The following is a 14,085-nucleotide window of genomic DNA, read 5'->3' on the forward strand; positions in this document are numbered from 1 at the left end:
GCACCAGACCACCAACAGGCTGGTCCTAGGAGAAACTCCCTGCCCGGTGCAGCCCAGAGACCTGGAAGGCTGAGGAATGCTCCCGCTCCTACCTACCTGGAAATGAGAGAGATTTTGCTTTTTCAGGAGTGGGTGGAATCTCGCAGGCAGAAGAACTGTGCACAGCCCTCCCAATACCAGGGAATGGGTAACCAGGTCCTGTGGCATCTGCTGGAGCATTCTGCGCCACTCCGGCTCCTTTCCAGAGTCACCATCTTTACCCTGATGTCATTTAGGAAGTGTGCAATTATAATAATAGTTTAATGAGCATTAACAAAGGACTGTACTAAGAGCATTCATGTGTGTTTCATTTAATACTTAATGTGACCCCAAACCTGGTGCTGATATGACCTCCACTGGTTCCGGAATCAGGTTAAGTCATCTGCTCACAGTCACCCAGCCACTAAGGGGGCAGGTTGGGCTTTACAAGCACTTTGATCTAACTTCCAACTCTTGCTCTGCACTTCTGTGCCAAACTGCTCCTTCCCCAGAAGCAGGAGACCTGGCTCTCTTGACAAGAAACTTGGAGAAGACAGGATAGAGCCAGGACTTTGGGGGATAATACCTTAGAACACATGGTTTTGCTAACGACATTGGGAGACAACAGATTTAAAAAAAAAAAAATCCCTGAGTCTCCCTCTGAACCATAATAATCTTGGGGACACCTCTTGTTTGGCTGATGAATCGGGGTGGGGTGGGGAACAATCTGAAATAATTGTCAGATTGTTTAAGGATGTCTAACTGCACTGAGCTTCAGATCCCGAAGGCTGTTCCCAATCACCAGCCAGCACAAGAGAAATCCAAGGAGATTAAGGAAAGAATTGGGAAGAAAATGGCCAAAGGGCTGTAGGTAGATGGGGCTCATTCTCCAAAGCCCTCAGCACAGTACTTTGTTAATTTAAGAGCTCTCATGCCCTCCTTCCTTCTTAATTGTGCTGGATCCTTCCCATTCTTCTGTACACAGCCATTCTCCGTCTTCCCCAACACGCACTGTGCCGGTGGGCAGAGCTTTCATGGCTCTGTCAGCGGACCCCTTGCTCTCTGCTTCTAGCTGAGTTCGGTCAAGGGGAGGTACCAGCAGGATACACAAGGGAGGGAAGAGGGTATTGGTGAGCCATCTCTTCCCCTCTACTGAGGTCACAAGTCCTGTCAGGCAGCTCAGTTCAGTAACTCCGCCTCCCTGTGCCCCTCCTAATCAAGAGGTGGGCATTAGCCAGTTCCTCCCATTAGGAACAACCTCAAAATCTCAGTGGCTACAGGAGCAAACATTTGGTTTTCTGCTCACAGGTCCAGTGCCATAGGCCACCTGTGGCACTGTTGGGGCCCGCTGATCTTGATCCAGACTGCCATTTGGGTCCACAGCTGCTCCATAAGTTGCCTCCTTCTGAATCCTGCAGCACATTCTTCTCACGAAGAATGACAGACACATAGCAGGGCGAGCAAAACCAGGCGGGTGCATGTCTAGCCTCAGCTCACAGCACCTTCCGCCTCATATTCTATTGACCTAAGCATTGACACGATCAAGCCTAACAAATGGTGTGGGCTTCATTCTTTCTGCTTTCCTGGGAGCCACTGCAAGATCACATGGCTTAGGAGGAGAAGTGTGAAACCACCATCGTGGTTACACAGGGGTGGCAGTGGCTCCTCCCTGGCACAGCCCTGCCTTGCAGCGCTACCCCGCGTTGGTTTTGTGACACCCCATCCACACATTTGTGAGTAGTACATGGCATGTGTAATATTAACAGCTATTGTGTGACTTAAACATGCTTTTAGTGTCATAATTTTTTATTAAACTCTCCTCAGCCTGCCCAGTTTGAGGATGCCACCTGTTTCCTGGAGAGCACATCTAATGCATTGTGCAGTTGAGCCGGAGTTCACCGAGAGCCACCTCTGTCCCCAGCTGGGGCGAATCAGAAGCAGATGGATAAAAATAACACCCTCTTCTTGCTGAGCTCACACGCTCTGCGCACAGTGCTAATTTATCTTACATGCATGATCTAATTTAATGATCACACCTACGTGGGCAGGGGCTTCTATTATTGGCCCAATGTAAAGAAACTAAGTAAGGCTCAGAGTGGCCAAGCCACTTACCCCAGTGTTATTCTGAGAGCTTGGAGGTGAGATAAGTGGGATTTGACCCCGGGCACACCTGACTACAGAGCCTCTTAATGACTGAACTTGGGAGCTCTGCTCAGTAGAAAAACAAGTGTTTTGCAAATAGATTCTTTTCCTCTTCATCTGAGCAATAGGTTCAGAATGGAGTCCTATTTCCCATCGTACCTCAGGTAGGAAATCGCACAGTGGAAATACTAGTCCAGTTCTACTCACCTCCAGAACTCGTTCTCTTTCTAACACAGCTCACTGCCAGTCAAATCTACTCTCTAAATGGGACTCTGTCCCAAGCAGGGCCCAGTGGGAACCCTGGCCAGCGCTGACCACAGCCCACTGAACGGGAGCCAGCCTCCTTCACTTTCTGCTTTGTCTCCCTCCTTATAACCTGGCCCCTCTCCAGGCCCCTGCAAGTTTTCCACTCCCTTGGAACTGCTTTTCAGGGCCATCTGTCACCCATACTTTATAGCCCACTCGATGCAGAGCAAATCCGTACTGACTTCAGAATCACTCAAGCTCTGAAGTACAGGTCGTGATGGCTTGTTCACCCTGAGATGACAATCTATCAACTATGCCAGGGGTCTGACCCTGTTTATCATCCCAGGAAACCCAAAGGCAGGGTGGCCCAATGCCTATGGAAAAAGGAACTATTAATTCGTCCAAGAGCTACCTGCGAAAGTACATACCACATACCTCAGAGCTGGCCCTGGTCTTTGTCGGACAGGTCAACGTCTAGTGGCTTACTGTGACCATCAAGTTAAGTGTGAGAGCTGACCTTGAAGAATTTGGGCTAATAATAGTAATAGTAAGAACAATGACACAATACTAACTGATATTCACTGGCCACTTTGCATGTATTATTTCATTCTGAAGCCTCACAATACCCTGCTGTTTACTAGCTATGGGATTCTGGGCAAGTACTTTGCTCCTCTGTACCTCTGTTTTCTCATCTGAAAAACAGGGGATAATAGTAACACCTCTGTTATCACGTCAAGTGAAAGATTAAGTGAGGTAATTTATACAAATTCCTAATATCAGGAGCTAGATATACGCTTACTCTCATTATTCACAAAGGAACAGAAGCCCAGAGAGGTTAAGAGACTTGCTGAAGGTTACTCAGCTGACACAGGGCCTTGTCTGGATCCTGGCGCATTGTTTTTAAAATGTCTAATTGCCAGTATTGAAGAGTGAAGCCGATGTCTTGTTTCTCTTGAACATTTGGCCACACTGGCAGCATTGGGCCTGGACTTCTTTCCACCACACTGCACTGCTCACCCCAGCTGTTCTCTCAGGCTAGCCAACCCAGCAGTGCCAAAGCCCACCCGCAGACTCTTGAGCAACCTCCCCAAATTCCGGGGTTTTGAGGTTGTCTGGAATGTCTTGGATCAAGTGCTTGAGTGCATGGGGTCAGATGATGCTAACCAGTAGCTGTCCCTGTTACTTGGGGATTATGCTCCTGGTTAACCTCAGTCCCCACCACTCCTTATTGCCCTGCACTTGACCCATTACTCTCATTCACCATACCTGTCTGGCCCCTGAGATTGTGGGGTAGATTATCACGCTCAAGTCTCACATCAAATCCCTGAGCTATATGCTAATACATTCTCAGTTTATAGACGCAGAAACAAGTTCAAGGAGACGGTGACTTACATAGGTCACATAGTCAGCAAGTGTCAGAACAAGGTTTCAGACACAACCCTAACTACTCCCAGAGCTAATCTTCTTTGTCTTTTGCTGAGGTTCCTTCCCAGGCTCACAGGCTAATTGAAAATCTGCAGACAAAGACAAGAAAGGAAACTCAGTGTCAATCTCTCGCACTGGGGAAGAAATATGGAAAGAGTGCCTGGGGCTCTATCTCACAGACTCTCCTGCAACGACTCTCTGAGGACCAAGGGCTGTTCCCAGTGGCTGGTGGCTCCAGCAGCGCAGGACCCTTATCAGTGAGAGCTCAGAACTTAACACTTGTCTCTGTTTTGTGGCCACCATAAAAAGGCTTCCACATTCAGTTTGTTGTTTCCTTTTCATTCTCCTTTTTAAAATTGTTCAAGCACAGTTGTCTCCATTTACGCCACTACCCTCCCCCACCTCCCATCCTCAATCCTGCCCACCTTTGGCTTCGTGCGTGGGTCCTGTTGTTTCTTTTTCATTCTTCAGACCCTGCCGGAAAGCAAGAGGCAGGGAGGGCTGTGGCTGACCGGAACCCCGCACCCAACCCCCACCCAGTGGGTGACAGTGCCAAGGCCCCACTGTCCTGTCAGCCCAGTGAAGAGCTCTCCCTACCCCAAATAAAGCAGCCCCCATGGTTGGGAGGCCAGGGAGAGAGATTACATTTTCTCTCCTCTTCTAGAGCTGACAGCGTGGAGAGAAGCTTCCAAGGAATAAACTTCATTCTCAGGAAGACAGAAAGGCCACAGCTTTGAATGATTCCATGAGCCCTGGCTGGGATCCTCGGTTGGAGTGTTGTCATGCACACCACTCCAGTGTGCATGACAACAAACCTGAAAGTTTGCAGGTTTGATCCTTGGCAGGGCACACACTTAGATTGTGGGTTGGATCTCAGGTCAAGGTGCCCACAGGAGGCAACCTGTCAGTGTTTCTCTTTTACATCAATGTCTCTCTCTCTCACACTCTCTCTAACATCAGTAAAGATATTTTCGGGAGAGGATTTTTAAAAATTATGCCATGAATATTTATGGCTTTCCTCCCTGCTTCTGCCTCAGCCTCCTGCTTGTGGGTGCCTCATCTCTGCAGAAGCAGTCCGTCTGTACTCTGAGATGGCTACCACGAGGTGGCGCTGTTGTCTAGCGAATGACACAGGTGATAAATGGACATTAGCCCCTGTGTACGTAGTGTGCTAAGGGCTTTATAGAAGTTAAATTGTTTAATCCTCACAATGCCCCCAAGAAGGACGAAGTGAGGAGCGGAGAGGCGAAGCTGCTTACCCAAGGTCACACAGGAAGCACTGGAGACAACATTCAGATCCATACACAACTGGCAATTTTCTGTAGCAAAATCTCCGTGTCAAGACACCAAGTGTCCCTGCCTGGGAGGGGCCGCGATTATTATTTTCTGAAGTATGTCTGCTATTTTTGAGGTGTTAAGGCGGTCTTTCTTTTATGAGATCATAGGACAATGGATAAGTGTATGTTGTTTGCCCTTCACCAAAATGTAAAATGTTTGCTTTCTCGTGTCCTCCTCTCCCAGCCACACCCTGCCAATCTCCAGGCCCAAAACTCCGAGATCCAGGACTGCATCTCCTGAAGCCAAACTATTGTGCTGAGCTAGGAGGAAATTCGAGATGCTGCTGATTCCACAAGAATTGCGTTGGTAGCTTTACACCCCTGGTATTGTTTGCCTCACTCAAAAATAAATCTCAAATATACAATGAATACTCACTACTCATTATTTATTCTAATAACAAGTACTTACGGAACATCTGCTAGGGTTGGTGGTAGTGCTGGAAATACCAGGTCAAATGAAAGAAGCGCAGTCATTCCCTTAAGGAGCCAATGGAGGAAGAACGAATCAGGCCCATGCACACATGAATTTGAGAGCTATGAAGGTCAAGTACTCGAGTGCTGCAGGGGAGGGTCTGTTATGCAGACTGTGAGGTCAGGGAAGGCTTCCCCAAGGAGGTCACTCATGACCCGAGATCTAAGGGACCAACAGGCATCAGCTGGTAGGATAGAAGCCAGGAGGAAGGAGCATGAGCAAAGGCCCTGTGGCCCAAGGGAGAGTGATGGGCATGAGGTCAGCAAGCAAGCTGGTGAGGCCGAATCAGAGCAACTGAGAGAACCTGGCATAAGATTCGGGTGAGAAGTAGACAGAGGCCAGGCCTTGTCTTGTGGGGCTTCCCGGGGAATTGCTCTGTATCCCAGAGCTTTATTCCTGAAACTTTATGTAAGAACTGATTCTTTTTCATTCCAGATGTTCTTCCTCTTACCAGGACCTTAAATAATTTGGCTCCTGGTTCAAATACTGGTCCTCGTCGATGGGCCAGTCTAGTTGGCACCATCCAGTGGGCTGGTAGGTGGAGCACTGGGGAAATGCTGGAGGATTTTCAGCCGTTGGCATTGGAGGAGAGGGTCCTGACATCATTTTTGGTATGAAAGATCCTTGGCTGTACTGTGGGTAAGAGGCCAGAGGGGCTTCAGCAGGTCAGGGAGACAGATGAGGAGTCCATTGGATGTGCCAGTCAGATAGTCACGTAAACCAGGACCAATAATTGAACCAGACTTCGAGTTCGCAAACACTGTTGAAAGAGGGATCACAAATGCAAGGGCATTCACTAGCATGAGGGAAGGAATACACAGCTCAGTCTAGGGGGGAGATGGATGCAGGGAAGGCTTCCTTCCTGATGGAAGAGACACCTAATCTGAATTTTAACAACACTGAAGGACTGGTCAGGATAAAAACTGGGGAAGGGGTAGATGGAAGTCGTTTCAGCATGAGGGTGTGAGGGAGTCATGCAGAATGTGTGTGGGGTGCTTGGGGTGCAATCAGCACTTTGGTGTTGCTGTAACGTGCAGGGAGAGGCAGGGGATGAGGCCTGCTAGCAACCCACATTAAGGAGCTTGGTCTTTGTACAGCTCAGGTTGGGGAAGAAGAGATTGAAGGCAGGAGAGTGCCAAGATCAGATTTGTCAGCCCCTGTTTGTGCCCGTGTGGAGGCCTGTTGGTGCCTGAGCTACACACACACATTTACAGGCTCATCGTCTGCAGGTGCTTGCTTCGACACTGTGTCGGTTTACGTGATCTGCTCTAGACCTGCCCAATCTTGGTCCATACCGTTCCCCTCTGCTCGGTGCCTGCTGGGTGGTCAGTGTCTAGCCCATGTCCTTGAGCCCACATAAAGACCCAGGATGGAGGGTACAACAAAATTACTCCCGAATTCCTTAGCAGTATTAACGTATTAGCTTTAGTTTGAGAAGCATGCTGTCATCTGGTACCAGGTGGTCCTGGGCTTCATGGCACCCAAAAACTGGGAAGGCCAAAATACCTGATTCCCTCGCACACTTTAAGACTTCAAATCTGTCTTTACAGGGAAACTGAGTCAATCCTGTCCTTCAAAAACTGACAAACCTTTCCCAGGAAACTTATTTCCCTCAGGTCTGCAGACCCCTTGAAATGTGGCCACCATCAACTTGTATGAAAAACTTTGAGAGCTTGTGTGTACCTATTTAAAAAAATCACTCTAAACCTTTTGCATAAAACTCCACTGAAATTAATTTTACAAAGTGGCCACATTTCTTTTGTCTACTAAGTATTCCATAGGGCTTTTCATTGCATTTACATCTTTGTAGAGCTAGTCCTATCCCCACCCCATGGCTTGTTTTTGGTCTTCGCGTTCCTTCTGTTGCTTGCCAAGCGCGGGTGCTATAGCCATGAAGGCTGTTCCCTGCCCCAAATGTCTTTCCTTTCTTCTCTCACGGCCCTCCCATGACCAGTCACTTAAAACCAGTACACCCATCTCCTTTCCTAACACGATGGTTCCCTTCTACATACCCCCTTGTCTTGTTTCAAAGCATATTTTTACGGAACTGCAATTAAAATTAATTGCATTTAAATTCCCCGAATTACTAACCTTATTAGTATAATTAGTATAAGACCAGTATAATTAATGCAATCTTCATTGTAGTCCAGGTGAAGATATCCCAAGCTGTGATTTCCTTGTTATTGAACATTGAGGTCACCTCCCCTTCTTCACTGTTAAGACCTAATGTTGCCGAGGACCTTCAGGCACGATGTCTCCTTCTGGTGTGTCGTTTGTTAGGTTCACGAGAGCAGGATTATTGACATAAAGGTACAAAATGTACTAAAGTGTGATTGAGACGTGGTCCTGACCTTAAGAAAGTGGTCAATGAATCATGAATGCAGCATTTGCAGAGTGCTCATTTTGCACTGACTGGGGAAAGTTCAGTCATGGTTCTGAGTGTGTCCTTTCATTTGTAATCAGCTTCAGCTCTCAGAGGCGCAGAGTACCAGCTTCCAAGGCTGACGATCACACGGCAGAGAATTAACCACAAAGACATCGAAATGCTATGAGAATATTACGTATTCTAATGCCATTTGCAGCTTACGTGTCTGTCTCTTAAAAGGCAAGTTTATTGTAAAAGGCATTTGCAAGCAAAATAATTATATTTTGTTGAAAATTCAGAAGTTTCAGTACTTCAAGACTTCATTTTATAAAGAAAAATAAGTGAGTCAAGTGCAATGACATTTAGTTTTCATTCAAACTAAAAAAATCACTTTACAAAACAAAAATTCACAGCTTAATTTCTTTATGGTATAAACATGTATTTTCCTATTTATTATCAGAATAACCTCTAATGGAATAATTTTCAGTGATCTTTCAACAGGTCTTTCTGCACCCAGTTTAAATGGTACATCGGTACTTATCTAATCCCCATAATTACTGGCGTGTGCGCACACGGGTGCATACGAACTAGTTAATTTTTAAAATATCATTTATCATAGGGCAATATATAGTATTTCTAATCACTTCTTAAGGTGTTTCCCTACCTCCCTGGTGGAAACCAATCGCGCTGAGAGAGGTGGTGAGCCTCCTGGGCACCAGAGGCATAAACCAGATTAACCCTCATTCTGTCAGAGTATTAGCCATTCCATCAGCCATTCCATGCCAGGAAGCTTCTTGCTATACTTTTAAAATCAAAGTTCCTCAAATTTTCTTATGAAGGGGAAGTTAGTTGAGCCATAAAGATAAAAATAGACTCACTTTTTGAAAAACTCATTTTGTATTATCAATGGTCTCTACTTTTATCATTTCATCCACAACAGAAAATACTCACTGAGCCACTGGTGTTCGGTAATTGTACTTATTACTTCCATGCTGTCTACTCTGCATCTTCTCCCTTTTAAAAAAGAGACTGAAATCAAGACCTACTGTGGGTACAGACCATCACAGGAAACAAATGCACTATTCAGGTGCTGTCTCGACTAGACACCCACGGTGAAGGGGCGCCACAGGTAAGCTACGGTGAGGCCTGGGCTCTGCCTCAGCTAGAAATGGTACTGACGTAGAACTTGAATACTTCATTGTATGGTTTAGAGTACTTTGCAGCCGGAGAGCTTTTCTGTAACTATTATGAGCCTACTGAATGAAATTAGGCCCTGTTAGGAAACTTACAACTTGCTCATTGTGTAAGATGCTTATGAACTGTTGGGTGCATCCTAGGTGAGAGGCAGAAATGGTGTCAATAAAGGAGAATCCAATGAGGTCAGAATTAAAACATAATGTGCACTTGCTAATACAGTACTTCTTTCATTTGGAAACACCATACAACTTGGTCTTTAGCCAAGAAAAAATCCTAGTTCTTATTTGTGGAGAAATGTCTAAAAACCAGTGTTTTGATAACTTTAAAACTGGTGAAACCCTTTCAAATGTAAGGGAATAGTGAGAACTGCCACAGAACAGAGCTCATCAGAGGAAAGTAAAGCTTTCTTTTCTGTCCCTCGCCCCAGTAGAGGAAACGGCTCTCGGGCACCTGAGCAGCTTTCAGAGAGGAGGGGACTTCCTGGGGCGGCAGGTGAAATGCTGAGTGATTTTAGCTGTAATGTATCAGAGTGGAGGTACCAAACACAAAGCTGGCAGGTGTAATCATCCTTATTTTTTCAGGCCCTAATATAAAAGCAAAATCTGCTCTAATCAAAATATCTTCTCCAAAAATCTTTAGAAAATGTTAGGATTCATTAAAACTAAATTTTCAGAGGAAAAATACTGCCCACTGAATTTTTTTTTAACAAATAAAACATCATCAAAATCCTTAAATTAGTTTATTTATATTTTACATCTAAATGGGGTTTCCTGTTAAGAACTAAAACTACTCTCTCCCTTTCAGTCCCACCTCTTCTCCGCATTTCTGGGTACAATACTCTTGTACCCAGAGTATTGATAATTTAGTGACTTCTAAGTACTGGGTGCCACTTCAGCACTCACTGAGTAAGAAAGCCTGGTTAATGATGTGTTCAACAGTTATTCATGCTGAATTTAAATTTTATCTATTGCTATGATAAACTAATAGAAATTTTATTGAATTAGATGAATTCATTAGGAAAATAAAGAGGTAAACATACAAAAATAAAATTTCACATGCAGACTACAAATACCATTTAAAGACAGCTGACACACTCTTAATAGTGCTATTAAATAACAGTTTTCAATCATTTTATACCACCAAACATTTTTTTCATGCCTTCTTGTTGAGCTTGAAGGAGCCTAAGGCACCGTGCCCTTGGTCTGCACCAGGGGCGCCTGCTCACCAGGTTCGAGGCCCAGCTTGATTTAGCTGTTGTTCTTGTTCATGTCCTGGCTGGTGGCAGCCACCAGCACCTTCTTGAGCACAGCCAACGACAGGCCACTGCGCTCCTTGGAGGTGGTTGCGGCCTTGGTGATGAGCTGAGACAGCCTACAGGCTTCTTGGCCCTTCTTCTTCTTCACTGGGGCCTTCTCTATGGGGGCTGGGGGCAGGGGGCACAGTGACCAACTGGCACTTGTGAGCAAGCGGCGAAGAGCCGAAATACCGTTCAGCATTTTTAAAAATGCCTTATTCTTAGATTCAAAATTATTCTAGTTTCAATGATGGTTGCTTTTCCTGTTAACTTCTTTCATATTTTCTCAATATGACTGAAGGCTGAACATAATAGATTTGAAATAAAAGTGTCACAAACAAGTATTGGTAAAACTAAATGAGAACGCTTTAAAAAGGTTTTGATTCATATGAATTTATGTCCAAAATAAAGCTTCTGAGATTTCTTTAGGATTTTATTTGATGACTTATTCATGATTTAAGCAAAAAGTATTTGACTAAGCTAACATTTACATATAAAAATAAAGAACATATACACTGCAGTGATCTTAGTGTCTTGTACTATTACAGACTGGAGTACCACCACCCTGATTAAAAAGTTCAACATGTTTTAAAGTATGAAATTTTTAAAAAGCAGGATTCTTTGTTTTGGCTAATAATTGGGTATAAAGAATATGGGACACAAATATGTCCCTGGAAGAAACTGACAGTACCTCAATATTTAGGAGAGAGTTTAACACAGCCTTTATCTTTCCTAAGCACGAATCTGTAGGGTTTACTCTGCCTGTTCAGATCAGAAAAAGGAGAGCCACAGGGCTGCAAACAGCAGAAGCCCTGTGTTTTGTCAGCTATCTATGTCCTGCCATTAAGAAGGATGGTGCCCACAAAACCTAGAAAGGGAGGACCTAGTAAGAGCTCCAACACAAACAGGACAGCTGGGCACCTTCCACCAGCCAGCAGTTACACCAGCACGTGGTTTCTGTCTCGTCACAAAAGACTGTTTCTTCCCCGCTGAGCGCACACGGCTGCGGCTGCGGTGTGGGCCCGGGAGGGTGCTGACTTTCCGCTCAGGTCACACACGCCAGTCAAAGATCACAGCCTTCAGAGCAGTCAAAATATAAAGGGACTCAACACTAAAGTTGAACTGAATGTACTTTATTCTTTTCCTGGATGTGATGTGGAAAATATTTTTTAAAATCCTGCACTGGGAATCGAGAGATCTCTTGATCTCAAGGCTGAGCGATCTTGCACAGGCCCCTTGGTTTTCAGTATGAAGATCAACTATCATTACAGAATAGTATAAAAATAATCCAGTTTTATGGATTTCTGATGCTAACATGGTAAATGTGAGTTTTCTCTACTTCCTGGGGCTAAGTATTTGGCTCTCTAATAAAAGCATAATCAAAATATTTTTTCATTATAAATAAAATGTGCTTTGACATTCACTAGGATGCTCTAAGTGAATTAAGACTTCACTAAGAATTAAACTTAGGATTTCAATTCTCTTATTGGTGAGAAATCCTGCTCTCCCCTCAACTGGGTGGCAAAATAGTAGCATGGGGATAAAGGGTCTTGGTTAAACTACTTCTGGCTGAATAAAAAATGGAAGCCATTTTACTCTTTAATTATTTAACATTTTAATTTGTTCAATTTTCAAAACTAAATTAAGAAAAACTTATTGCTAGAACCAAGAATCTGCCATAGTCTACCACTATTAGCAAAGAATGACAATTTACTGGCATTGGATTTATATTTACGTCTACGGCAATGTATTCTACCAGTCCTTATTTCAGTCATTTTCAGAACTGAGACCAAAGTAGAAGACTCATAATTCCATGTCAACTATTTCAAACCAGATGTAAAGCATGTTGAATTCAAATTCAGAGAGGGGCTTTGTGAAGTACCAGATACAACTTCAGGAGTAGGGTAGATAATTTCTTCAACAGTGACGTACGTCCCCAACAAGAAACCAACAACCCCGGTGAAGGCTATAGAAATGTTTTTCAGGACCATCCACACGCTGTAGTGCTCCTTAGAAAACGTAAGAATTTCCACCAAAGGCGGCAGGATCAGGGCCAGGGTGCTGCTGCTCACAGCTCCGACAAAGGAAATCACCAGGTCTAAGCGAGGAATCAGAATGGCTCCAGCACCTGGAAAACGAAAATACACATCTTTAATTAAGTCTTTAATACTTACAGCAACACTAAACACAGACATTTTCAATACTTAAAGTTAATTAGTGCAAGCAGGCATTACTAAACTGCTGCTTGTGGGAGAATCTGTCGTATTTTGTTGTGAGCTACAAAACGAAGGCAAAGAAACAAAATGGTAAGTGACGTTTCTTGGGCTTTGACTTGTCAATAGAGTGTATTTTATAAAAATCTTTTAATTTTTTGCTGTGAGATTCTTGGCAAAGAAGTTTGGACAGTTTATTTCCAAAGCACTTTCATTGCTCTGCCATGGTACATGAGGTGATGTGATACAAATAAGTTATGAAAGAAATGAGAGAGAAGGGAGAGCTACTCCTTATGCTGGAATTTCAATTAACCAAACAGAAGGAATGACAGAAATATAAAATCATTATTAAGCAAACACCACAGTAATAATTGCTGCAGGGAAAGTCACTAAAGGATGCTAAAAGTTAGTGGGCAAAAACTGTGTGAGAACAGGATGTTCCTATAGGCTCAAAGCATCCCCCTAAAGATACTTAATTATAAAGGGGAGAAGGGCTTCTTTACAGTGGAGAAATCTCTCAAACACCCTCAACCAAGCGATCAAAGTTAACATCACCACTGATAAGACATGCTGATCCCAGCATGTGATGCATTGAGAAGTGCAAAGCATCCCCTGTGGAATTCTTGTTAAAAATGCTTCACTTCGACCTAATCAAAAGAAAGCATCATACAAATCTCAATTGAAGGAAATTCCACAAAGCTACTGACACTTCAAAAGTGTCAAGGCGAAGAAAGACAAAGAAGGAAACCGTCCAGACTAGAGGAAACTAAGCAGACATGACAACAAAATCACGTGGGATGTTGTGTTGGTTCCTGGATCAGAAACGGGTATTAGTGAGAAAACTGGCAAAGTAAGAATAAAGTCTACAGATTAGTTAGTAGTGTTGTATCAACATTAATTTCCTGGCTTTAATAATTGTAGGAGGCGGGTCCAAGACGGTAGTGAAAGAGGCCATGTAGCTTGGCCCCTCCCATCAACAGCTTCTGTAAAACAGAGAGAGAAAGACCACACAGAGAAGATTAAGGAACTGTGGGAGCCCACCAGAAATCTGAGGGAACCCGCTCAGGAATGGAGGAGCTGGTGAGCACCACCCCACCCCTGCACGTGGATGGCCCAACGGGAGCCCTACCAGGTGGTTTGCCTGCCTGGCAGGGCTGCAGTAGACCTCCCCCAGCTGCCCTGCCTGGAGCTAGCTCCGGCAGGAAACAAAGAATGAGCAGCTGTGGGTGTGCACAGGGCCCCCCATGTCTGGAGCTATAATCAGCAGGCCCAACAGGGTGCTGAAGCTCCCTCTTACCAAGCCACTGCTGCATGTACCCCCTGGGATGCCCCACTGGGAGCAAAACCAGAAACAGTAGGAGCCCTAGCTCACGCAT

General features: G+C 44.6%; 1 protein-coding gene across 3 annotated transcripts in view; it reads right to left on the minus strand.

Annotated features, from left to right (window-relative positions):
• Positions 1-8,230: 8,230 nt before the first annotated feature.
• The window catches only part of SLC36A4 (solute carrier family 36 member 4), a 45,882-nt gene continuing 40,027 nt past the window's right edge, over positions 8,231-14,085 (minus strand). For all 3 annotated transcript variants that reach the window (XM_053924223.1, XM_053924224.1, XM_024579010.4), the window contains one exon: positions 8,231-12,624. In XM_053924223.1, the coding sequence (XP_053780198.1) occupies positions 12,317-12,624 (308 nt within the window). In that variant the 3' untranslated portion in view covers positions 8,231-12,316. The remainder of the gene's footprint in view (positions 12,625-14,085) is intronic.

This window comes from Desmodus rotundus, chromosome 5 (assembly GCF_022682495.2).
Source record: "Desmodus rotundus isolate HL8 chromosome 5, HLdesRot8A.1, whole genome shotgun sequence".
NCBI lineage: Eukaryota > Metazoa > Chordata > Mammalia > Chiroptera > Phyllostomidae > Desmodus > Desmodus rotundus.